The sequence below is a fragment of the Serinus canaria genome, chromosome 4, assembly GCF_022539315.1.
Source record: "Serinus canaria isolate serCan28SL12 chromosome 4, serCan2020, whole genome shotgun sequence".
NCBI classification, from domain to species: domain Eukaryota; kingdom Metazoa; phylum Chordata; class Aves; order Passeriformes; family Fringillidae; genus Serinus; species Serinus canaria.
The window spans coordinates 71341035-71365447 of record NC_066317.1 but is presented as its reverse complement, the minus strand read 5'-3'; the positions used below and the strand labels follow the sequence as shown (position 1 = coordinate 71365447).

General features: G+C 45.1%; 1 protein-coding gene across 2 annotated transcripts in view; it reads left to right on the top strand.

Moving 5' to 3' along the window:
- The window catches only part of ATRN (attractin), a 149159-nt gene that overhangs the window by 52607 nt on the left and 72139 nt on the right, over nucleotides 1–24413 (top strand). For both annotated transcript variants that reach the window (XR_007777543.1, XM_050974261.1), the window contains exons 8-19: nucleotides 622–865; nucleotides 2359–2542; nucleotides 4880–5034; nucleotides 9433–9517; nucleotides 11088–11308; nucleotides 12441–12562; nucleotides 13078–13216; nucleotides 15148–15329; nucleotides 17510–17726; nucleotides 18841–19026; nucleotides 20345–20578; nucleotides 21236–21373. Coding sequence is in view for 1 of the 2 variants with exons in the window: in XM_050974261.1 (XP_050830218.1) it covers nucleotides 622–865; nucleotides 2359–2542; nucleotides 4880–5034; nucleotides 9433–9517; nucleotides 11088–11308; nucleotides 12441–12562; nucleotides 13078–13216; nucleotides 15148–15329; nucleotides 17510–17726; nucleotides 18841–19026; nucleotides 20345–20578; nucleotides 21236–21373 (2107 nt within the window). In the remaining variant the exon portion in view is untranslated. The remainder of the gene's footprint in view (nucleotides 1–621; nucleotides 866–2358; nucleotides 2543–4879; nucleotides 5035–9432; nucleotides 9518–11087; nucleotides 11309–12440; nucleotides 12563–13077; nucleotides 13217–15147; nucleotides 15330–17509; nucleotides 17727–18840; nucleotides 19027–20344; nucleotides 20579–21235; nucleotides 21374–24413) is intronic.

Sequence of the window (24413 nt, the reverse complement as noted above, 5' to 3'; positions counted from 1 at the left end):
GCTCTGGGTACCCTGTGCCAGGGCCTCCCCCCCTCTCAGGGAACAATTCCTAATTCCCAATATCCCATTATCCCTGTCCTCTGGCAGCGTGTCACCGACGTGTTTTATGAAAAATCCTTTCCTTAGGATTTTTCCTCTTGAGAAGATGAGAGGCCTCAAGAACAAAATGTAAATAATGATTATCTGCTGCTGTGGAATGCAACAGGTGGGTCTGTGATTGGTCTCATGTGGTTGTTTCTAATTAATGGCCAATCACAGTCCAGCTGTCCAGACTGTCTAGGTCAGACACAAGCCTTTGTTATTGATTCCTTTTCTATTCTTAGCTAGCCTTCTGATGAAATCCTTTCTTCTATTCTTTTAGTATAGTTTTAATATAATATATTCATAAAAATAATAAAGCAAGTCTTCTGAAACATAGAGTCAAGATTCTTGTCTCTTCCCTCATCCTGGGACCCCTGCGAACACCGTCACAGGCCGTGGGAAGCCACTCCCTGTGTCCTGTCCCTCCAGGCCTTGTCCCCAGTCCCTCTCCAGGGGACTTTATTAACTTCAGACCAGTAGCTTCACTGCTTACCAAACAGCTATTTCCTAAATGCTGCACTCCTTTGTGCCTTTTTTCAGGATAACATCTACATGTACGGCGGTAAGCTGGATGCCACGGGGAACGTGAGCAGCCAGCTGTGGGTGTTCCACATCCCGTGGCAGAGCTGGGTCATGCTGGCACCCCGGGCCAAGGAGCAGTACGCCGTGGTGGGACACTCTGCCCACGTGGTCACCCTGCGGGACAACAGCACCGTCATGCTGGTGCTCTTCGGGCACTGCCCCCTCTATGGCTACATCAGCAACGTCCAGGAGTACAACCTGCGTGAGTCAGGAGGGAGGGAGGGAGGGAGGGCAGCCCTCCTGCCGGGCCCTGCCTGTGTAGCAGCTGGTTTGGAAATTATTTAAATGACTCATGTTCAGATAACAAAACACAGGCAAATGTATTCTCCTCCTCGTGTTTGTGTGTACAAGAAGTTGAACCTAACAGATTTGTATAACCCAATGAGCAGGCAGCCATGTGCCTCCAGCTTTATACACAGTGTTAGGTCCCAAAGATATAAAGCTGTAATTGGAGATAAAGCAGGGCAACTCTGGAATGATTTAGATTAGCTTTCTTCTCTCCCTCTGACAAAACAAACACTTCTGAAATTATTTTTTAATTCTGCAATATAATAATGGCTGTAACAATTCAGGCCAAGTATCTGCTTAACCTGACACCCATGTCCCCAGCAGCAGCTGCTATGGGAAACAGGTGCTGAATTTCTGAATTCCCATATCCTGGAATAGTCCAGGCTCTGATTTTAGGATCCAGAGAGTTCTAGTATAACCAGTGGAGAAGCACAGGAAGCTTTCCAGGCAAACTGAACTTGTTCCTAGCTCAGAGATGGATGCACGTTCCTGGCTCCACTGACCATGTCGGGATTGTAGTTAGGCACAGGAAGTTCACAACAGGAGTGTGCTGGTTATTCTCAGGAATAGTGGCCCTGTCTGCACTTTGGACCTGCTGTCCTTGTCCTCCAGTCATGCTGATCCAGAGGATCTGCTGGAGCCTGGTTCTCTGGAGTCCATGTGAGCGAGGTTTCTTCCTCGGAGAAATCCAGAGACAACCAGGGCCTGTGGGGCAGTGATGTGTTTCTCCCATGTGTGATCTTGCAAACTGTTCAGTTCCTTTGCCTTTGGTGTGCCTGCTCTGGCCTGCAGTTGGGAAGCTTGTATAGGGTTTCCTTCAGCACTTACTATAGAGATTTGGTGTGTAATGTGATATTTTTATTTCAGTTGCCATTATAATACGTCTAAAGTGCTTCAGACCAATGTTATTTTAGTGAGTGAGATACAGGATCATGAAACACATATTAGTTTTTAACTGCAGTGTTCTTCACAGTTAGACTTGGCTTCAATGCTGTCTGGCTTTATATATATATATATATATATATATATATATATATATATATATATATTATATATATATATATATAAAAAGTAAAAGTGCTCTTGAGTCCCATTCCAAATCAAGTCACAGTGCTGGCATTTTCATGTCATTGAAATGCAATCTATTATTTGTCTACTTTTTATTTCTCATTTACTTATCTTATCTGCAAAATGTAAAAAATGATTGTGGAAGAGCTATTTCTGCTCCAATTAAAAATACCTGGCAATGCTTCTTGACAACAGACTTTTTGAAGGGGAATATTTTTGGATATAAGTGATAGAGACAGTGTCTAGATCTGAGTCAGGGGAATCCCAATTTATTTCACCATGTTGTTGATGAGTTATTAATGGACAGAAATGAACCATGTTTTGTCACTCATTTTTCAGTGACAAATACCTGGAGCATCTTGCAGACGAGCGGAGCTCTGGTGCAAGGAGGATATGGTCACAGCAGTGTTTATGATCCAAATACAAGATCAATCTATATCCACGGGGGTTACAAGGCCTTCAGTGCCAACAAGTACAGGCTGGCAGATGATTTGTACAAATATGAAGTGGATTCCCGCATGTGGTAAGTGGTGGTTCTTCTTTTCCTGTTTACTGCGCTGTCAGTTTTGTTTGTAGTGAACAAGAGGATGGGTATTTGATGAGGGTACAGTGGTTTTTATCTACTGAATTCAGGATAGATGCTGTGCTCTTGGATCTCTTTTTGTCCCCTTATGAATAGAGAATGATATAATCAATATAATCAAGGCTGTGAACAAGCCAAGAAATCCATTTTAATCTCTTGGTTGATTCAAGCTGAAAAGAAAAATATTTGATATTTTTTTCTTGCTAGCCATACAGCCTGTGCATATTAGTGCAGTTACTGCAGTCAAGCGAGTGATAATCCATTCTACAGTTAAAACTGTAAAAGAATTTATATTATAACCCTATTTTCTTCTGGCTCTGTAGCTGCTTGAAATGTTCATTTCTTAAGCTGAACTCATCTGTGATTTGTTGGTGCCAAAAGGTGAGTTTCATTAAAAAGCTATTGCCACACTTCACAGCCTGGAGCAACAGAGGTGAAATACATTTTCCTTAATTCTGTGTTTTTCTTAATGTTGATTCTAAAGGCTTCTGACTGTCTTTTGGGTTAACACATGTAAATTTGAGTCACTACATCTCCTATTGGTGTTAAAATAGCTTGTGTTTCTGCAGCATCTGTTTGTGAGTCTGTACTGATGAGGAAGGTAATGAGTGACTAATTTCCAGCTCCCCTCCTTCTCACTCAGTTGTATACACAGAAATAACCCCACTTCCTCTCTGGATTAGTTTGATCTTCCACTTCAGCCATAGAGTGGACAAATCTGGCTGAGTAGGCAGAAATTTAACAAATGTGACATTGATCTTCCAAACTCCTGCAACACCAATTTTTTGGGTCACATTTATTTTATCAGCCTGGCAAGCCCTGTTGAACAAGTGGAGAGTGTAGAACTGTCTGTTAATCTCTAACTCTGCCCTTTTTTTGTGTCATTGACTCTTTCTTTTATTCTTGAGTGATTTAGGCCCTCTCTTCCTTGTTAAATCTCATAAGCTTTCCATGGGACCTGTTCTTGAGCTCTTTCAGGTTCCTCTGGAACAAATCCTGTCCTTCAGGTGTGGCAATCACACCCTCAACTTGATGTCCCCTTGTGGAAGGGACTTAAAACTCAACCCATTCTACCCCCTGCCATGGCAGGGATACTTTCTGGTATCCCTGGTGCTCCAAGCCCCAGTGTCCAGCCTGGCCTTGGACACTGCCAGGGATCCAGGGGCAGCCCCAGCTGCTCTGGGAATTCCAGCCCAGCCCCTGCCCACCCTCCCAGCCAGCAATTCCTTGCCCAGATCCCAGCCCAATCTCCCCTTTCCCAGTGGGAGCCATTCCCTGGCTCCTGTCCCTCTGTCCCTTGTCCCCAGTCCCTCTCCAGCTCTCCTGGAGCCCCTCCAGGCCCTGCCAGGGGCTCTGAGCTCTGCCTGGAGCCTTCCCTTCTCCAGGGGAACATTCCCAGCTCTCCCAGCCTGGCTCCAGAGCAGAGGGGCTCCAGCCCTGCAGCAGCTCCGGGGCCTCCTCTGGGCTCTCTCCAGCAGCTCCACGTCCTCCTGCTGTTGGCCCAGGGCTGGGGCAGCTCTGCAGGTGGGCTCTCACCTGAGGGAGGGCACAGGGACACAATTCCCACCTTTCCTTTGGGATCTGCCCAGGGCTGGGGCAGCTCTGCAGGTGGGCTCTCACCTGAGGGAGGGCACAGGGACACAGTCCCCCCTCCTTTAACACAAATCCTCTCAGAAAAGTAGGAAAATCTTTCAAAAGATGGCTCTCTGTGTTCAGTGCCATCAGTCCTGCTGATGGAAGTTGAGATCGGTGGTGAGTTTGATCAGTGGCTCCCATGATTTAGTGACCAATGAGCCAGCGTGTTGTGCAGGTATTAACCTGTATGGCTTCATTTTCAGGCACTGTATAGATCTCCTTAAAACAGAGTTTTTATTTGTGAGCAGAGATGCTTCCCAGTGTGAAAGACTTCCTTGTGTTGCTATAAAAGCAGAGTTACTACAAAATATTGGAGTTTTCCCAGGCTGACTATGTTCAAAAGATGAGTGTGAAAACTTGAGAATCCTTAGGGAAAGAATTGAGTGTTTGGAGATCCACAGCTCTGGAAAGAGGCTCTCATAGGTATAGTTCTCCTATAAATTGGCAAAGCAAAAGGAAAGATGAGAATGAAATTACAGGTGGAATTGAACAATGTGGAATGTAATTGTTAATCAGCTCATTAGGAAAGTAGTTAGATACAATCCTCACTCTCAAAGCGTTCTTCATCTTGGATTTATGGAGTGTTTTGCCTTTGCCAGGTACTTAGCAGTCTCATTAACAGACACATTTTTATTTCTGAAGGACTATTCTCAAAGACAGCCGATTTTTCCGCTACTTGCACACAGCTGTGATAGTGAGTGGGACCATGCTGGTGTTTGGAGGAAACACTCACAACGACACCTCCATGAGCCACGGAGCCAAGTGCTTTTCTTCGGATTTCATGGCCTATGATATCGGTAAGTTGTTGCAGAAATGATAACAAACCCCCAAACACTTGGCTGTTCCCAGGGAGCTGTCCTCAGTTTGTCTCCAGAATGCTGGTTTATGGTGGGTGTGGTATCCCAAATGCTGCTGGGCGCTGCAGTCAGGAGAAGCTCATAACCTTGCTACAGAATTCCAAGGTGCAGTGATTTCCAATGACAGACAGCAGCAGTTCCTTTATTAACAGTTTATAGACAACCTTCGGTATTAAAAATTAGGTTTTAAACTGCATATTGTTATGGAATCATAAGTCATGTAATCATTAAGGTTGGAAAAATCCTGTAAGATCACCAAGTCCATCTGGCAACCCAGCACCACCAGCAGTTTCACCACTAAACCATGTCCTCAAGTGCCACATTCACATGTTTTTTGAGCACTTCCAGAGAGGGTGACTCCATCACTGCCCTAAGCAGCTTATTCCAGAGTTTTGCAACACTTTGCATGAAAAAATACTTCCTCATATCTAATCTACATCTTCCCTGGCTCAACTTTAGGCTGATTCCTGACCTGCTATCTCAGCCATAAATCTATTCTGATATTTTGAGTGTGTTTTTAATCTATGATTGATCAAAAATTCAAGTTCTTAGGACAGTTATAAGCACTAGACCCTACTGAAACTCCACCTGTACAGTACACTGCTTTATTCAATCATAAAGCCAAGGTATTGTGTTGGACTTGCCGAGTTTCTGTAGCCAGGAGAGGGCAGCATTTGTTTGTGGATTTGGATTCCGGAGGCTGAGTTTTAGAAGAATAAGGAAAGAAGAGGTGAAATTACATAAAAGAAGGTACATACACACGCAGATAAATTCACACTGGGGAACAACGCCAGTCTGGACTCTGGCATTCACCTTTTGCTCTCAGAGTGCCCTAAATGTGGCTTCCCTGAAATAATCCTGTAAACCTGAAATCTCCAAGTGACTGTCCACCAAGATCTCACTCCTGGTTTGTGAAAGGAAGATGCAAGTGAATACTTGGGCCATCAGGGTTTGGTATCCGTGTGCCCTTTTGCTCTCTGTTATAGCAGTCATTCCATTCTGTCTCCTGTGATTTCTAGTCACATCCCTCTGGAATCTTTGTGTGCTTCTAGCTAGCTTGATTTTGATTTTTTTTTTTTAATTGAGAAGTTGAAATGAGGTATTTGACCATGTTGGATGGGGCTTGGAGAAGCCTGGTGCAGTGAAAAGTGTTCCTGCCCATGGCTCAGAGCTGAAATGAGATTGTTTTAAGGTGCTATCCAGCCCAGAGTATTTTGTCATTCTGTGGCAGTCATAAACAGTTTGATTTTTTTTTTTAAAATTTGGTAGCAACAGTGATAGATTTTTCTTTCTGCACTCTACTATCTGTCCTGACCTATTGAACTCTTAGTCAGGTGTAAAACACAAATTGCATTAATTTGACAAAATATGCCAATAATGATGTTGAAGTTTAGGAAACATATTACATGACATGAGTGATGTAGTCAACATCCCCAGTTCTTACCAGATACACACTGACGTGTGGAGCTTACATTGGTTTTACCTCACATGGTGGGTGAGAGGTGTTCTTGAGTTCCCTTATTCCTTAGAGAAGAGATTCTCAGCCTGAAAAGAGCAGGTTTTTTTTTTTCAGAAATGAGACCACTTCTGTTCTCTTCATTGCAGGAGCCATTGTGCATGATTTCCCTTATCCCATGTGACTAGGAAGGCATAAGGGTGGTGGCTCATCATTTGTGTCACAGCAGAAACACTTTTCAGTGGTTCTGCATGGATGATCTCTGCACTAATTGATGACCCTGGTCACGCTCCTGTTGGTCTCCATGGGAATAAGCCCCTATAACCCCCCTGTTATCTATCCCTCGATGTTCCCAAGGCACGAGAAAATCAAGGCCAGTTGATATTGAACACCTTCATGAAGAGGCTTAATAATTGTCTTTATGCCCTGCTTTTATAGTATGCTGTCTGGGTGGTTTACTAATTCTCTTTACATCTTCTTGATTAGCCATCATGATTGATTAATGATCACAGTGATGGTTGGAAGACTGGGGAGAAGTGGAATTAAATCCAGTCTGAAACAAATGCTTCAAACTCAGGTCTTCTCCTTAACCTTTGTCATTAAAGCTTATTTTGGTAGTAACTAATTTTATTCACATCATCAATTTTTTCTGGTTTTCCCTCCTCAAATTTCCAAGTAATCAGAGCACACGCACTGAGTATTGGGAGGACATAAAACCTTTTTTCTGGGTGAGCACTTGGGCAGAGCTGTCTCTCAGTATTTTCCCTATTTTCTGCACAGTGAAATGGCCAATTAGCTCTTCCTATCCCCAAAATTGTTCCCTCTGGCCTTTGTCAAAGTTTCCTGCTCTGCAGCAGCTTTGTGTGGAAAAATGCCTCACTTAATTCCCCGCCTGCTACTTATGTAAAGGTGCTGCTTTTAAATTGATCTTTTCTCCTCACAGAAGAGTAATGAAAACTCTTCCATTTACCCCATGAAAATTCTGATTCTGACAACAAGAACAGGGAGAGGCTGCATGTTTTTGTAACTGTTATGTTCTGATTGAACAGTGCATTTAATAAATCCCAGCATTGTAAGTTGTAGTTTAAGTCAGGAAGGAGAAGATTCTCTGTAGTCTCAGAATTACTTGGTTTCTCCAATATTTGATCTCTGGTTAAAAATGGCAAAGAAGCTTAAAAAACAAAATATTCCAGGCCTTCTATTAATCTAGAAAAACATGTTTCTTGGCCTCACATAACACACAACTTGATGGCTAAAAAATTGCAAATTGCTGCCCAGTTTTTCTGAAGTCTTCTATTAAAAATTGGAATTGTCATGCTTGGCTTGGGAGTTGTGCTAGACTAGGTTAAGTTCTTTGAAAATGGAGCAAATAGCATGTAAAAATAAATTCCAAAATCACAATTTCCTAAGGTACTAAATCTGTGTCTTCTGTCTTTATCAGCATTCTTGAACAAAATTGCTCTGCATCAGTTGTTTTATCCAACAATTCTCCACTTAAATTTAGTAAAAAATTAAAACTTTGTTTTTCTTTTCCCCTTTCAGTTTATCCATGGACTAGTTTGGTTTGCGGGCTTTTATTTTTCCCAGAGAGTCAGTCCTTTACGCAATGGCTTAACTCATATTAAAGAGTCTTAGGAGTATTTGAGAGCCCTGTAGATCTTTACAGAAGATTGACTTTTCTGTCTTAATTGCATAAATTGCATCCAAGTGCCTCTGGGATATGGCCCCCAAGGAGACCAATTCCCTTTATGAAGTTTAAGTGTTATGAATTGGACTGACTTTTCCTACTTCTGTTTGTTTTCTCAGTGGGTTAGATGTTTCTTAATTTGTTTTTTTTCTCCCATGCTGCCCAAAGAAAAAAGTTACCTGAGAAACCAAGTGAAAAATGAAGCATAACTTATAAATTTTATGCTAATAGAAAAAGATGGAATAATCTAACATTGTATTAAAAGAGAAAAACATCCACAAATCTTTAAGCTATGATGAGTGAAAAATATTTTTAAAAACATGGATATCTGCCCTCTAGGAACATAATGGCAATGGGAAAAGTAGAAAAAAGATAAGCCTCTGTTCTCAGTGATACTGGTTTGGGGCAAAACTACAAATAATTCATGTATAAGCAGATAAAACCAGACCTTGTTACATGGTGAAAAATCCTACTAGTAAAGGAGGAAAAACAGTTTCTTCTTGTCCTGTTCCCTGGAGCACAGCCCAACCCCCCGGCTGTCCCCTCCTGGCAGGAGCTGTGCAGAGCCACAAGGTCCCCCTGAGCCTCCTCTGCTCCAGGCTGAGCCCCTGCCCAGCTCCCTCAGGGATTCTCCAGCCCCTGCCCAGCTCCCTCAGGGATTCTCCAGCCCCTGCCCAGCTCCCTCAGGGATTCTCCAGCCCCTGCCCAGCTCCTCAGGGATTCTCCAGCCCCTGCCCAGCTCCCTCAGGGATTCTCCAGCCCCTGCCCAGCTCCTCAGGGATTCTCCAGCCCCTGCCCAGCTCCTCAGGGATTCTCCAGCCCCTGCCCAGCTCCCTCAGGGATTCTCCAGCCCCTGCCCAGCTCCTCAGGGATTCTCCAGCCCCTTCCAAGCTCCCTCAGGGATTCTCCAGCCCCTGCCCAGCTCCCTCAGGGATTCTCCAGCCCCTGCCCAGCTCCTCAGGGATTCTCCAGCCCCTGCCCAGCTCCCTCAGGGATTCTCCAGCCCCTGCCCAGCTCCCTCAGGGATTCTCCAGCCCCTGCCCAGCTCTGTTCCTGCCCTGGCCATGCTCCAGCCCCTCAGGCCTTTGCTGAAGGATCTCAGGTTCCTGGGGATCTCTCAGGAAGAAACTGCTGTGTGAGTTGTCTTGTTCACTGTCCAGAGGAGCATTTCTGAAATGGTTTTTGTCACTCGCAGCCTGTGATCGATGGTCTGTGCTGCCTCGCCCGGCTCTGCACCACGATGTCAACAGGTTTGGGCACTCTGCTGTGCTGTACAACAGGTGAGGGCACGGGTGTTCTGGGGCTTTGGGCACTCTGCTGTGCTGTACAACAGGTGAGGGCACGGGTGTTCTGGGGCTTTGGGCACTCTGCTGTGCTGTACAACAGGTGAGGGCACGGGTGTTCTGTAGGGAATGGACATGAGCGGGTGAGGAACTGCAGCAGAGGGTGAGGGTCTGGCACAAACCTCCTTGTCCATAGAGCTTTGGGCTTCCCCATCCCTGGCAGGGTCCCAGGCCAGGTTGGATGGGGTTTGGAGCAGCCTGGTCTAGACGAAGTTGTCCCTGTCCATGGCAGGGAGTGGAATGAGGTGGGATTTAAGGTTCCTTCCCATCCAAACCATTCAGTGAATCTCTGAAAGTTTTCAGATCTTCACTCTTGTAATGTCTTCAGTATTCACCTGTTCCCATTAGCCCTTCTTTACTGGGCTAAAGTATCTCAGCTCACTTAGTTTTTTCAGTAATTTCATTTTTTGTAATTATTTTTATATATACTTATCTTTTTTTAGTTATTTAATAATTGTGAATTTCAATGCATTTCACACTTCTTTCTTAGCTGCACTGACAACATTTATTTCCAAATCTGAATTTCCCTCATGCATTTTAAAATTTGTCCATGTTTCACTTTACACACCTTTTTCTGTGGGGCTGCTCTTCCCCAGGCACATGATGTTCAGTATTTGGGTGAAATCATAGGTGAGATTTTGGCTCTTAAGCCTTACAGACTGTAGTGATATCCCTGCTTCCAGATGAACAGCTTTTACTGGATCAGTGCAATCAAGTTTGAGAAATTTATTTCATAGGAGTTCTAAAATAGAATGAAAATCATAATAAAAATACTTATGATTCAACCAGAACTTCTCTTTTCAGTTGCCTTGGCCCTTCTTCACTGTATTTTTAAAGGTGCATTGACAGACACAGATGCACAGAGAATTTTTGGGTGGCATTTTATATAATTTATAATATTAAAATTTAATGTTTTGTCTGGTGCAGCTGGAATATTGAAGGAGGTTTGAAATCCCCCACTCCTCTCTGTACAAAATATTATTTGTTTGGGGGTTGTTGTGGGTTTTTTAGCTGACACGATGACTCTGCTCAGTTGTTACCAGCCATGCAAAGTATGGTTTTCTTACAGAGGAGCAGAGAGTGACAGCAACCAATTGTTTTGTCAAAGTTTCTGAACTCTGGTTTAATGCTATGGTACAATCTCCCCAGTTTTTAGCCTTCCTCTATGTCTTGCCAGTGTGGATTACAGGAGGATCCCACATTTCAACAGCATTATGTATAATCATGTTGATCAGGTGCCCTCAAAGTTTTGGCTGGTAGGGAAGATTGGTTGATGACCTTGAATAGCTTTGACTCTGTGTTGAGTCTTGCTGGCTTCTCTGAAACAGTGAAATTTGTCTGACCTTTTTTTTAGTGCCTCCCTTAACCAAGAGCTATTTATTTGGATTTATATATGCTGGCATGTAATAAAACACTTCTCTCAGACCTTAAATCCCATTTACTGGAGCAGTGCTCTGTCCATGAAAACAGCTGTGAGTTTTTCTCTCTTTGATTTCATGATGTCCAGCACCATGTATGTGTTTGGAGGCTTCAACAGCCTCCTCCTGAGTGACATCCTGAAGTTCACACCTGAGAGATGTGAGGCTTTTGGCAACGAGTCGTCCTGCCTGGGGGCTGGCCCCGGGGTCAGATGTGTGTGGGCTCCCCGCCCTCCCCGCTGCATCCCCTGGGAAAATGCAACACTGGAGCAGCAGCAAAAGGTCTTTGAAGACTGTCCTCCCAAGCCAGGTAGGTGTCCCCGTCTTTCTGTTCCCTTTTCTGAAAGGCATGCAGGCTTTTTCTCCTTCCACATTCCTCCTGTGTTAATTGTGTGCCATTCCAAGGTCAGGTTTTACACAGGGGGCTGTGGTTGGGCTTCCCTGTGTCCTGGGAGCCCTTCCTCTGGCCAAGGGTCATGGAGATGTGGAGGTGTTTCTGTCTCCTGCTCCTGAAGCTGCTTGTTCATGAGATCTTTTCCCTACCCTGCTTCTTGGACTTACTTTTCTGTCCCTAACAAGCATCACCAGCCAGGTACCAGGCCTGGAGCATCATTCTGTAAATGTTTGCTCCAAGAACTGACCTTGTGAGAGCCAAAAACTGGCTGAAGAGCACCATGGGGCAAGGAAGGGTATCTGGATGTGGTGGAGTTATCCTGTACTCTTCAAAAGAGACAGCAGGAATACTGCTTTAGGAAAAGTTATTCTGTTTCTTTGGCAGGGGTTTGGTACCAGATGATCTTTAAGGTCCTTTTCAACCCAAACCTCTATGTATGGAGGCAGATGAAATGAATTCATGTTTTAAGGTCTGATTCCTGTGTTTCCCCTAAGGATAATTTTAAACAACTTTATCCTGATACATTCATTATACAGTCCTTGATTCTGTAACAGATGTGCAGCCTTTAATTATTTAATAGAAACTGATGTAAGGGCACATTGCCTTGCTGGGCTCCCAATGCACAGTAAATTTTCACAAAACAGAGGCAATAAATAATTGGAAAGATGAATGAAAAGTTCAAGCTTCACATGAAAGCCAGGCTTGCAGGAAGATGGGCCTGTGCTGGGGGATGGCCACTGTCCCTGTGGATATCCTCTGGCATCATTTCCCTGGGCATTAACATGTCTTAGTTCGTGTGCTTCCATGTCTTGGTGCATTACTTTCTGGTGGTGTGTTTTAGGGCTCCTTGGGCACTAAAAATGATTGCTGCTGTAAATAAAAGCAATTTTCTATGAGTTCAAACACATGAAAGTACCTGATTTTAGTTGCTAACAGAAAATCTACAGGCACTGCTGTTTCATTTTGTCTTTTGCTGTAAATAATCAAGTTCTTAGAGCTCTGTCAGGAAATGCCTGTTTTTGGTCATGCAGGTTTTTTTCTTTAATAGTTGTAGACAATGAAAAATGTGATCAGATTACAGACTGCTACAGCTGCACAGCCAACACCAACAGCTGTCAGTGGTGTTCTGACCAGTGTATCCCAGCACACAACAACTGCACAGAGGAACAGGTAATGGCTCTTAACACTTCCCTAGTTTAAATTTGCCCTTTGGAATAGCAAATGTCCATGTTTCCATCTGTCAGTGTTATGATCCCTGTTTTGTTATTCCCAGTGCATATCTAGCTCAAAAGTGCTACATGTTTGGATTTTTTCAATTTGATCCAAGGGCTTTGCATGGTATTTTACAATGAATTTAGGAAGATAGCTGTGGGCAGGGGAAGAGGTAGAGGTTTCACCATGGTATGATTACTCATTAATCACATTTTGGGTTTTTATATCAATAGGGCTTTCCCTAGAGAAAACAAAATAGCCCTCTTGTAAAAGCTTTAGTACAGAAAACATGTCAGGCAGTGTTTTGGGGGAGTATCTTGGATAACCAGTCCAGGCTGTGCCCAGTTCCACAGCTTTAGGATATATAAATTGCTTTGTAGAGCTGGACTGTGATATTAGTGTTGCAATCATGGCTGTTATAAACCCACATAGCTGGATATCAGAAAAAGTCTCACCTGTGCTATTTATTTTAGGTTCCTGTTACTCTCTATGACAATTGTCCTAAGGATAATCCTGCCTATTACTGTAACAAAAAGACAAGTTGTAAAAGCTGTGCCATGGATCAAAACTGTCAGTGGGAGCCTAGGAATCAGGAGTGCATTGCTTTGCCAGGTAGGTACTGGTACCAAATTCACCCACTCCAAACGTTGTTTTGAGTGAATTTTTTAAAATTTTTGTTGGTTTTAACCCCAAATCTTTAAGTTTTAGTGTTAAGGTGGGGCAAATAGTGTTGTTTAATCATAACAACCTTGGTATGAAATTTAATTTGTAGGAAACCCAGCAGGTCTGCTGGAATATTTTTCATTCCCAGTTGTCTGAAGAGGACTATGATCACTCATATAATTATTGGGCTGTATGTCATCTCTTCCTTTTCATTTGATAAAAGCTGTTGATAATAGGCTTCTGCAAGATATTAGATTTAATAATGCATGTTATTTAATTTAGAAACTAAAATTGTGCAAAAGCATAATGGTATATACTGGACAAATGAGGCAAGTAAGACCTGAAGTGTTTAAGGAAAATTCTCCTATTAGAGTGCTTCCAGTGGAGCTCACAGGAGTTTATTTGTTCCCTTGCAGTTATTTTTTTTTTTTTTATCCCAATGACTGGGAGAGAAATACAGGATCTTCAGTGATTAACATTTGTATGTAATAAGATGTAGAGAAAGGGGAGAAAACCCATGAGACAGGACATTTTAATGGACATGGAAAGCCTTCCCTTAGGAATGGGGTAGGTTTGGGCATGTCCAGGTCTGGTATTTGCCAGTCTGCAACAGTTTAAAATTGAGGAGACCTTGAAGAAGAGCAATGAAAGTGAGAAAAACATCTTTTAGTGTGATAGATAAAGAGGTTGGTCTGTTTTATTTGATGTAGAATAGGGGATGATCTGATCATATGTGTAAAAGGCTCATCTGAAAAATTGACACCTGGAGAGCTTTTCCATCTGTTAAGTCTGAATTCACATTGGAAATGCCCATCAGGGTTTTTACTGTAAGGGAAATAATTAATCACAAAGTCTAAGGAGTTCTTCAGTAGTGGGGTTGTGCTCCAGTTGAAGCAGTGATTAATCCTGGAAGTTGGTGCTGTGGACAGGATTAGCACAACAACCCTCTCCTGCCAAAAGGTCCCTTGACTACTGTGGGTGAGTAGGTGTTTTCAAGACATCAACAAAATACAAATTTGGGTTTTTTTTTCCCTCTTTCTCCTACAACAGTTTTACTGTTGTAATTGTAATAGGTGCTTTATGTACAAATGCTGATGTCAAACTTCAGCTCCCCTGAACGGATTTCCTTCTCCGCCAATATTGTTATGTATCAACGCTTCTCAGCACACCTCTAAGTCATCCTGGCTTGGGGTGGGGCTGTGGGTATTTCTTAGTGCTAGGGTTAATAGAATCATTAAGGCTGGAAAATACCTCCAAGGTCATCATCATCAACCTCTGTCCCAGCCTCACCATGGCCCTAAGCCACAGCACTAAGGGCCATGTCTGCTCATTTTCTGAACACTTCCAGGGGTGGGGACTCCATCACTGACCTGGGCAGCCCCTTCCAATGCTTCACCTTCAGGGAAGAAATTTTCCCTATTATGCAACCTAAACCTCTCCTGGCACAACTTAAGGGCATTTCCCCTCCTCCCTGGGTGCAGAGCCTGACCTCCTCGCTGTTCCCTCCTGGCAGGAGCTGTGCAGAGCCACAAGGTCCCCCTGAGCCTCCTCTGCTCCAGGCTGAGCCCCTGCCCAGCTCCTCAGGGATTCTCCAGCCCCTGCCCAGCTCCCTCAGGGATTCTCCAGACCCTTCCCAGTTCTGTCCCTGCCCTGGCCATGCTCCAGCCCCTCCAGGGCTCTCCAGAGCTGCCCCAGCAGTGCCAGCACAGGGATGGGCACTGCCCTGGCCCTGCTGCCATCCCAGAGCTGCCACAGCCCAGGGGCCACTGGCCTCTTTCCCTCCTGGGCTCATGTTTTTCAATGGTTGTTTCACTGCCTTGATTGTTGGGAAGGTCACCTGCATCTCTGGGTTTAGTTTCTTTCTCCTCCTTGTCCCCCAGAAAATATCTGCGGAACAAACTGGCATTTGGTTGGCAACTCCTGCCTGAAGATCACCAACGCCAAGGAGAGCTACGATCATGCCAAACTGTCCTGTAGGTCCAACGGTGCTTTACTGGCTTCTCTCACCACCCAGAAGAAGGTGGAATTTGTTCTGAAGGAGCTGCAGAAGATTCAGTCTTCAGTGAGTGCTTCTCGTGTCCCTTGCGTTATAAAGCTGTGGCTGTGGAGAAATCCTTGCTGGAGTATTGTGTGCTCTGTACACAATGGAAATGCCTCTTAACCAAAACCAACTGATTTTCTTTTGAAATTCAGTGTATCCTCTGGGTGCTTCTGAGCTGAGATGGTAGAGAATGTAAATGGAAAGGATAAACGTAAACATACTCAGTTCCTTAGAGAGATCACTTTCTGCGCTGGAATCACACCTGCATTTCCCAGGTGGAATACCAGACTGCAGCAGGAGGCCTCTCCTGACCTGTGCACAATATTTGATAAATAAAAGCTCCTTTGGGGCACTGGAGGTGTTTAATGTAAAGTGTTGAGTTATCTACTCCATTCAGAAAAGCAGCTGTTTAAAATGTCACCTTCTCATTCCACAGAGCTGTTTGGCTCATTGGGCGTTATCTGGGTGTCATTTAGTGGCAGGTGTTTTTCTGTCAGGCCCAGGAAGAAGTGAATTGGAATTTTTCCCTCTTCATGCATCAATGAAATAAATACATGTTTTTTCCAGTCCCTGGGAGAAGGAGGGAGATGTTCAGGGCAGGTTGTGTAGGTGGTGCTACAGCCCTAACAAAGAATGATGCTGTTCATCTCTTCTAAAACCCTGGATTAGCCTGGAAAGCTGCTGTGGCCTGATGGCACATCTGAATAACAACTCCTGGGTCCCAGAGACCACTGTGGGATGCATTTTCTCTAGGAAAAATGAGGTTGGAGGCAACAGGATTGCTTTTTTTCAAGAGAGAACATGATTCAGTACTTAAAAGAAATATTCCCCTGTTAAAACAAGAACATTCCCTGCCTTGATTCCCTTTGTAATTTTAAAATGGAGTTTCAACAATTACAGTATTTTAGAGGGGAGTCAATTTAGCCAAGGAAACGTAGGGTACAGTTTAAGCAAGATTGTTTGCTAAATCTTCTGTGAAATGAGGAAGCCAAGCCTGGGATACTGTAAAAAATTCATGATTCTGACAGCTCCAGGTGTTTCTGGATATTCCAGTATCTGAGTATAGAGTAAATTCCTAAAGACACATGGTAACCCTTCCCTCATAGTGTTTAAATCTTTACACTATATAAAAAAAGAACTGTTAATTTATAGGGTTGTTTTTTCACCTACAGAGTCCTTTGAAAAGTGAACCTAAAAAGACTAGGAGCCTGTTTTAAGGGATATTAGGATAGTATCCTTATAAAGCGGGAAAGTGTATCCTGAGCTGATCCCAGTGTGCGCAGCAGGGGAGGGGGGGCTCTGTCCCTGTGCCCCTCCCTCAGGTGAGAGCCCACCTGCAGAGCTGCCCCAGCCCTGGGCAGATCCCAAAGGAGAGGTGGGAATTGTGTCCCTGTGCCCTCCCTCAGGTGAGAGCCCACCTGCAGAGCTGCCCCAGCCCTGGGCCAACAGCAGGAGGACGTGGAGCTGCTGGAGAGAGCCCAGAGGAGGCCCCAGAGCTGCTGCAGGGCTGGAGCCCCTCTGCTCTGGAGCCAGGCTGGGAGAGCTGGGAATGTTCCCCTGGAGAAGGGAAGGCTCCAGGCAGAGCTCAGAGCCCCTGGCAGGGCCTGGAGGGGCTCCAGGAGAGCTGGAGAGGGACTGGGGACAAGGGACAGAGGGACAGGAGCCAGGGAATGGCTCCCACTGCCAGAGGGCAGGGCTGGATGGGATCTTGGGACTGAGGAATTGTTCCCTGGCAGGGTGGGCAGGCCCTGGCCCAGGTGCCCAGAGCAGCTGTGGCTGCCCCTGGATCCCTGGCAGTGCCCAAGCCAAGGCCAGGTGGGACACTGGTGCTTGGAGCACTGGTGGCTGTGCTGTAGGAGGCTCTGCTTTGCAGCTGCTCCTTTTTCAACTGTATGTAGATGTTTAGTAATAACAAGAAAATATGTTGGTGTTAGCATGATATGCTTTGTAACCCTCTTGCTGTTGGAAGCTGCAGTTCTAGGGTATAAAAGTGCATAAAATCAGTTTGAAGTAGGTGATGTTTACTTATTTTAGCAGTAAACTCACATATTATACCAACAGAGCTCAAATGCTCCTCCCCAAAATGAAAGTGTGCCAAAAAATAAATTGCCACTAGAAATAGTTGTCTTATAGGATCTTTATATTATGAATTTTGTGGCCAGCAATGCTAATTTAGATTTGACCTGCTCCTTTATTTCTAGCCCAAAACCTTGACTCCATGGGTTGGACTGAGGAAAATCAATGTGTCCTACTGGTGCTGGGAAGACATGTCTCCCTTCACCAACACCCTCGTCCAGTGGCTTCCCAATGAACCCAGTGATGCTGGATTTTGTGGATACTTAGCTGAGCCTTCCCAACAGGGATTGAAGGCAGCAACATGTATCAGTGAGGTCAACGGCACTGTCTGTGAAAGGCCAGGTAACAGCAGCTGTCTGCTTGATTTATATTTCCTGGAAGGTAAAGAGAATGCAGTTTATTACATTCTAAACCAGCTGCATCATGACTTTGCCAAAGAAAAATACTTCTGAACAAGAGTCTTGTGTACATATTTCATGATGGAAATAGAAATTTTGAAAATACCTCACCACTTATGGTGTTAACTGTAAAATATTTGAATTACATTATTTTAATTATTTTTTTCTTAATTGCATACTTACATGTGACATTTTAGGGTAAATATGGTATGGTGCGTTCTCCTGTTTCAAAGAAATAAAAAATTAATAGTAAATTTCTGATTGAATTCCTCTTTTCCCCCTCCCCTGCTATGTAGCTAGAGGAGGTTTTTATCAAAGTTTGAAATTAATTGTCCAAGACACTTTGGAGATACGAGAACTTTGAAAAAAACAAGCTATTTGCTTTTGGGAAAAGTCTTCCAACTTTATTGAAACTGCATATCTTTTCAGATGGCTTGGTCTGTTAATTCTCCAGTGTAGTTGATCATTTCTGAATACTAATTAGTGCCTCTTTAAGTATTAGGAAATTGGTTGATTAAAAAAAAAATTAAGTACACTGCACCAGTTGAAATTCTTGGTGGAAGAGCAGGATGCGAATCCTGAATGTGGAACCTGAACTCAAAATTCCATATGCTTTCACTTGCAGCACTTGTGCTGGCTTTTATGGTGTGAGAACAGTCACTTGAAGCAAAACTTAGAGCATTGGCTGAGACTACAAACTGCCGAGTTAGTTCAGTGCTTGTTTGATGTCTGGAACCGATCAAATCACATAAAGCATGTGCCTGCGTGCTCATGTGAAACAGGACTGGGCCCTGCACTTTGCTGGGGAGGGTAACTAAGGAACGCATCAGCAGAACTGCAGAGAAAAAGAGACCACTGCTCCGTGCCCAGAGCAGCCCTGGCTGCCCCGCATCCCTGGCAGTGCCCAGGGCCAGGTTGGACGCTGGGGCTGGGAGCACCTGGGACAGTGGGAGGTGTCCCTGCCATGGCAGGGCTGGGGTGGGGTGGCCCCTGGGTCGTTCCCAGCGGGAGCGGGCGCGGCTGTTCCTGGCAGAGATCTGATGTTGTCCTCCCCGCAGCCAACCACAGCGCCAAGCAGTGCCGCACGCCGTGCGCGCTGCGCGCCGCCTGCGCCGAGTGCACCAGCGGCAGCTCCGAGTGCATGTGGTGCAGCAACATGCAGCAGTGCGTGGACTCCAACGCGTACGTGGCCTCCTTCCCCTACGGGCAGTGCATGGAGTGGTACACCATGAGCAGCTGTCCCCGTGAGTCGTGGGGCTGGGCTGGGGCTGGGGGACGGGCTGTGGAGAGCCCTGTGGGAGTGCTGGACATCCCTGGGATGGAGGGAACAAGGCCAGGCTGGATGGGGCTTGGAGCACCCTGCTCCAGCCGGAGGCTCCTGCCCATGGCAGGGCATGGAACAGCATGGCCTCTTTCCAGCCTGAAGCATTCTGTAATTGCCTGATTATCAAATCCAGTTTAGGGTTTACACAAGTGTTTTATTCTGAAGTATTGTCTACTTACAGACTGTAGTAGGAATTCCTTCCTCATTTTAAAGAAATTATTTACTTTTTTGCCCCTTTTAGGTAGATGAGAGGAAACTGCAAAAGCTTCATGGCACTTTGGTCTGTTTTCCTTTCAAACTGGGGTAAAAGGGCCTAAAAACTTAAAACAAGTAAAGACATAGAAATTATTTTATTTATGTTGAATTCTTTAGGAGCTGGGTGTGAACAGGGGCATCACAAGTAGCTCAAAATGTTGCAAAATAAGAGATGAAGAAAATCAATTTAAGGAACATGAAAGTATGAACTTCCCATATTGCCAGAGGTCAAAAGTTGGAGGAAGCATCAGGCAGGAGATGAGTAAGCTAAAATAATGGAAAACAAACTTTTTTTTTCTTTTTGAAGGCAAATATTGTCTAGTTAAACATCAAAATAGAAAGCCTGCTTATCTTGCAACACCAAGAATCCAGAAAGTATTTTTCAAGATGGTCTGGGGAAAGAAATAGAAAAAGTTTTAGTATGTAAAGAGTTTGTCACCCCTAAAATCCAATCCCATTAGAGGAAGGAGGGGCTAAAGGGTGGAAATTTATTCTCCTATTTGTATTCTATGCTTTTTGCCTCAGAAAAATACTTGAAATAATAGCATGTGATATTGAAATGTGGTAGGAAGAGGCTCCATGTGACTAAACTGGCTGGTTTTTAGCCTTTGCCTCCAGATGGCTCATTTGATCATCCGATCTATTTTAAATAAATCAGAGATGTTTTGTAGAGGGAACATTAACCTCTGGTGTTAGCGGGTGCCGTGTAATGGTTCGAAAAACCTCTGTGTGTGTTGTGCTGTTTTGTAACTCATTGGTTATTGGAACCTTTGTCAATAGTTATCTTAGATTCTGAAATAAATTTTCTGATAGGAATGAGCATGTTGCTGTGAATATCAGAATAAATATTTCTAGATTTGATGAGATAAATATTTTGGTGAGATAAAAATATAGTTATAGAATACATTCTGCATTTTTTGCTGCCTGTGTTTGAGATAATGATTTATTCCAGACTTTTGTATCTTGGTTTGTTTTTTTTGTAGCTGAAAACTGCTCAGGCTACTGCACGTGTGCTCAGTGCCTGGAGCAGCCAGGCTGCGGGTGGTGCACGGACCCCAGCAACACCGGCAAGGGCAAGTGCATTGAGGGCTCCTACCGGGGGCCTGTCAAGGTGCCCACCCCATCCACGCCAGGGAAACACAGCCTGGAGCCTGTTCTCAATGTCAGCATGTGTCCTGTGGAGAATGCCTACAACTGGTCCTTCATCCAGTGTCCAGGTAAACGAGCAGCGTTTGATTGCCCAACGTGTCGACTGAGTGCAAGGGGAGAGGGTTTTTAAGACTATGGTGGTGTCCCGTGTTCCCTCCTGTTAATGGAGGGAGGAGAGGAGCATGGAATATAAGTAGGAATTGCACACTTGGAGACAGAAGGAGCTGTGAAGCAGCTGAGCTGCACAGGTTTGCTGCATGAAGATATCATTATTTATTACTTGGGAGAAATTTTTCCTTTCCCTACAAATCTTTACTGAGATTTTAATTTTTGTTTATTGATTTTAAGGCTGTTTGAAAGAAAGGCAGATCTTCCTTTGAAGGTTGTTTTAAGTGTTAATAATGCTTAGGATGATTTTTAACTAATGTTTTTGACACAAAACCAACACTCCCCTCCCCGTTCCTTAAATCCATCCCACCAGCAGCTTCCAGTCCAATGTGCATGTAATGTTTTGCAGTTCAGTTTTCCGCGTGTTGCTCTAAATTCCACTGTTTGACATCCACCTGTCTTTGGGCCCATGTATTGCTAGCAAGAGACAAGAACCTCTCAGAAAGGTGCATGAAATGGTTTCCTTTGTCCTCTGCACAGCGCAGCCTCCTGCGGGTCTCTGTGAGCTGCATTTGAGCCCCGGTACTCAGAGTTTTCCTGTTTGCTGTTTCCCACAGCCTGTCAGTGCAACGGGCACAGCCGGTGTGTGAACGAGAGCGTTTGTGAGAAGTGTGAGAACCTGACCACGGGCAGGCACTGTGAGACCTGCATCTCGGGCTACTACGGGGACCCCACCAACGGGGGCACGTGCCAGCGTAAGTGCTGCCCGAGCTCCTGCACGGGCTCCTCCGTGCCTTCCTCTCTCTGCTCCTTCCTCTGCTGTCTGAACACAAAGTATATCCTGATAATTCATGCTTTATTTCCTGTGGGCGAGGCTCAGTTCTTGTTTCTTAAAATCAAAGACACTCAAACTGCTGAGTGGAATTACATTCATTGCATGTAAAGATGATTTTATAGCCTCCTTTTTAAACTTGGAATGACCACAGTGAAAAATGTCTGTATTTTAGTGTTTGATGATCCTGTTTTTAAAAGAAACGGTGTTGATCCAAATGTCTTAAACAAATTGCTGCTTATCTAAGTTTCACCTTCTATTCCTTTTGGTTAATGTGTTCTGTGTTTATAGTTAAAATTGTCTGCTTCATAAAGGCTTGCAATGTTTCACTGAAGACTTGGCTGGATTTCAGTTAAGGATTAGGAGAACCCTGTTAAAATTGCATTTCAGTTTGTAAAGTGCTTTGGGAATCTTTGGCAAAAAGAACCATTTTCAGCTGTGCAAGATCCAGTTAAGAAACTGGGAAAAAGTCTTCCTTGCAAGACCAATGCATGTAATATTGACAAATATACATAGAAGACTTGGAGTTTTGACCTACAAGCTTGTGGCATAGTTTTGAACTGCTGTAAATTTTTCAGTGCTGTGGCATGGGGAGACCAGCTGTAAACCAGAGAACAGGTGTGAGAGGTGCAGAAGTGAGGGAAGGTGCTTCTTGCTTCTATGAGATTTAATAATAGAATCATCAAATGGTTTGGGATGGAAGGGACCTTAAAACTCATCTCATTCCATTTCCCTGACATGGACAGGGACACCTCCCACTGTCCCAGGTAGATCCAAGCCCCAGTGTCCAGCCTGGCCTTGGGCACTGCCAGAGATCCAGGGGCAGCCCCATCTGCTCTGGGAATTCCAGCCCAGCCCCTGCCCACCCTCCCAGCCAGCAATTCCTTGCCAAGATCCCAGCCCAATCTCCCCTTTCCCAGTGGCAGCCATTCCCTGGCTCCTGTCCCTCTGTCCCTTGTCCCCAGTCCCTCTCCAGCTCTCCTGGAGCCCCTCCAGGCCCTGCCAGGGGCTCTGAGCTCTGCCTGGAGCCTTCCCTTCTCCAGGGGAACATTCCCAGCTCTGCCAGCCTGGCTCCAGAGCAGAGGGGCTCCAGCCCTGCAGCAGCTCCGGGGCCTCCTCTGGGCTCTCTCCAGCAGCTCCACGTCCTCCTGCTGTTGGCCCAGGGCTGGGGCAGCTCTGCAGGTGGGCTCTCACCTGAGGGAGGGCACAGGGACACAATTCCCACCTTTCCTTTGGGATCTGCCCAGGGCTGGGGCAGCTCTGCAGGTGGGCTCTCACCTGAGGGAGGGCCACAAGGACACAATTCCCACCTTTCCTTTGGGATCTGCCCAGGGCTGGGCAGCTCTGCAGGTGGGCTCTCACCTGAGGGAGGGCCACAAGGACACAATTCCCACCTTTCCTTTGGGATCTGCCCAGGGCTGGGGCAGCTCTGCAGGTGGGCTCTCACCTGAGGGAGGGCCACAAGGACACAGTCCCCCCTCCCCTGCTGCCCACACTGGGATCAGCTCAGGCATGGGGGGCTCTGGGCTGGGTCATGTCCAGCTCTCTCCCAGCAGCACCCCCAGGTCCTTCTCCCCAGGGCTGCTCTCCAGCCGTTCCCCACCCATCCTGTGTTTGTGCTCTGCCTTGCTCCAGCCCCATGCAGGACCTTGCATTTGGCCTTGTGTAACTTCATGAGGTTCACACAGTCCCATGGTCTCTGGTCTGTCCAGGCCCCCTTTGGTGCTGTCCAGGTACTGTTGGAGGCCATCTAGGTGTGTCTGGATGTCCCCCTCCCCTCCAGCATGCTGACCTTACCTGCACACTTGCTGTCAGTCCCACTGCCCCTGTCATCAGCAGAAATATTAAACAGCACTGGCCCCATTGGATTGTGTTAGTGGGGTATAGTGAGGTGGAATGAGACAATTAGATATGGTGATGGGAAAGGTAGAATAAAAATAACATTGCTCAGAGCCAGAGCAGTGTCAGTACTTCTGTGAAATGAGTGTGGGTGGTTTGTGGCCAGCCTGGAAGAAGGGGAGTAGAGGTGATTAGTGAGTGGACATTGAAGACTTTTTATTGCTTCTTCCAAATGTGATGACAGTCCAGTAGAAAGTAGTTGGATATTAATTTAGGATGTTTATTGGGAGTAGTGCTGACCTTTTGGATAAACATGAGGGTCAGTAGCTGGAGCATGAAGTCCTGTGTCCTCAAGAGGAGGGAGGTGTGGTGATGGTTGAGGCTATGAAGAACTTCCCAATGGACAGATTCGAAGAAGGGGGTGAAAAACTCACAGGGATACAGCTGCCTTCCTTAGACCAAAGGGATATTCCAACACAGCACAGCAACAGGGGCTCAAAGGAGAAGCATCCCTGACACTTTATTTCACAAAGTTATCTGCCAGATAAAATACTGCTGATGCTCATAAACTCATTTCAGGTGAAGATACCTTGAAATGCTCTAAAGTTTACTTGAAAGTAATGAATAAATTGAGGCTTAGTTGGCTGAGAAAATACAGAATTCTACCCTGAGCTTTCAGTTTTAATCACTGGATCATAACGTGCCTGCTGGTAGGTGTCGCTTTTCAATGGATGTGGAAATGGAGAGTAAGTTGCTTTGGACTCTTGTGCATGAGGATTGTCCCAAAATAGTTTGTTGTTTGAGATAATGAATGACAGACTTAAATCATCCAGATGCCTGAAAAAGAAATTAGAAAATGTGTAGAGAGATTGTGGGACAGTGTTCGTTCCTTATCTGATGGAACCAGTAGCTCATGTTAGAAGTGCTTTGCTCTCAAGTGCTTTGGACCCAGGTTTTTAATTTGCTGTGATTTAACACTGTTTACTGGAAAGGGGTAAGAATGGGGGAAGCAGGAACCTGGGCAGAAAGACTGAGGTGGATTGGGAAAGGGAAAGCAAGAGCAAATCACTCTATCTGATGCAGCCAGGCTGACTTCTGCCTATTAGTCATTTTTGCTTGGTGCA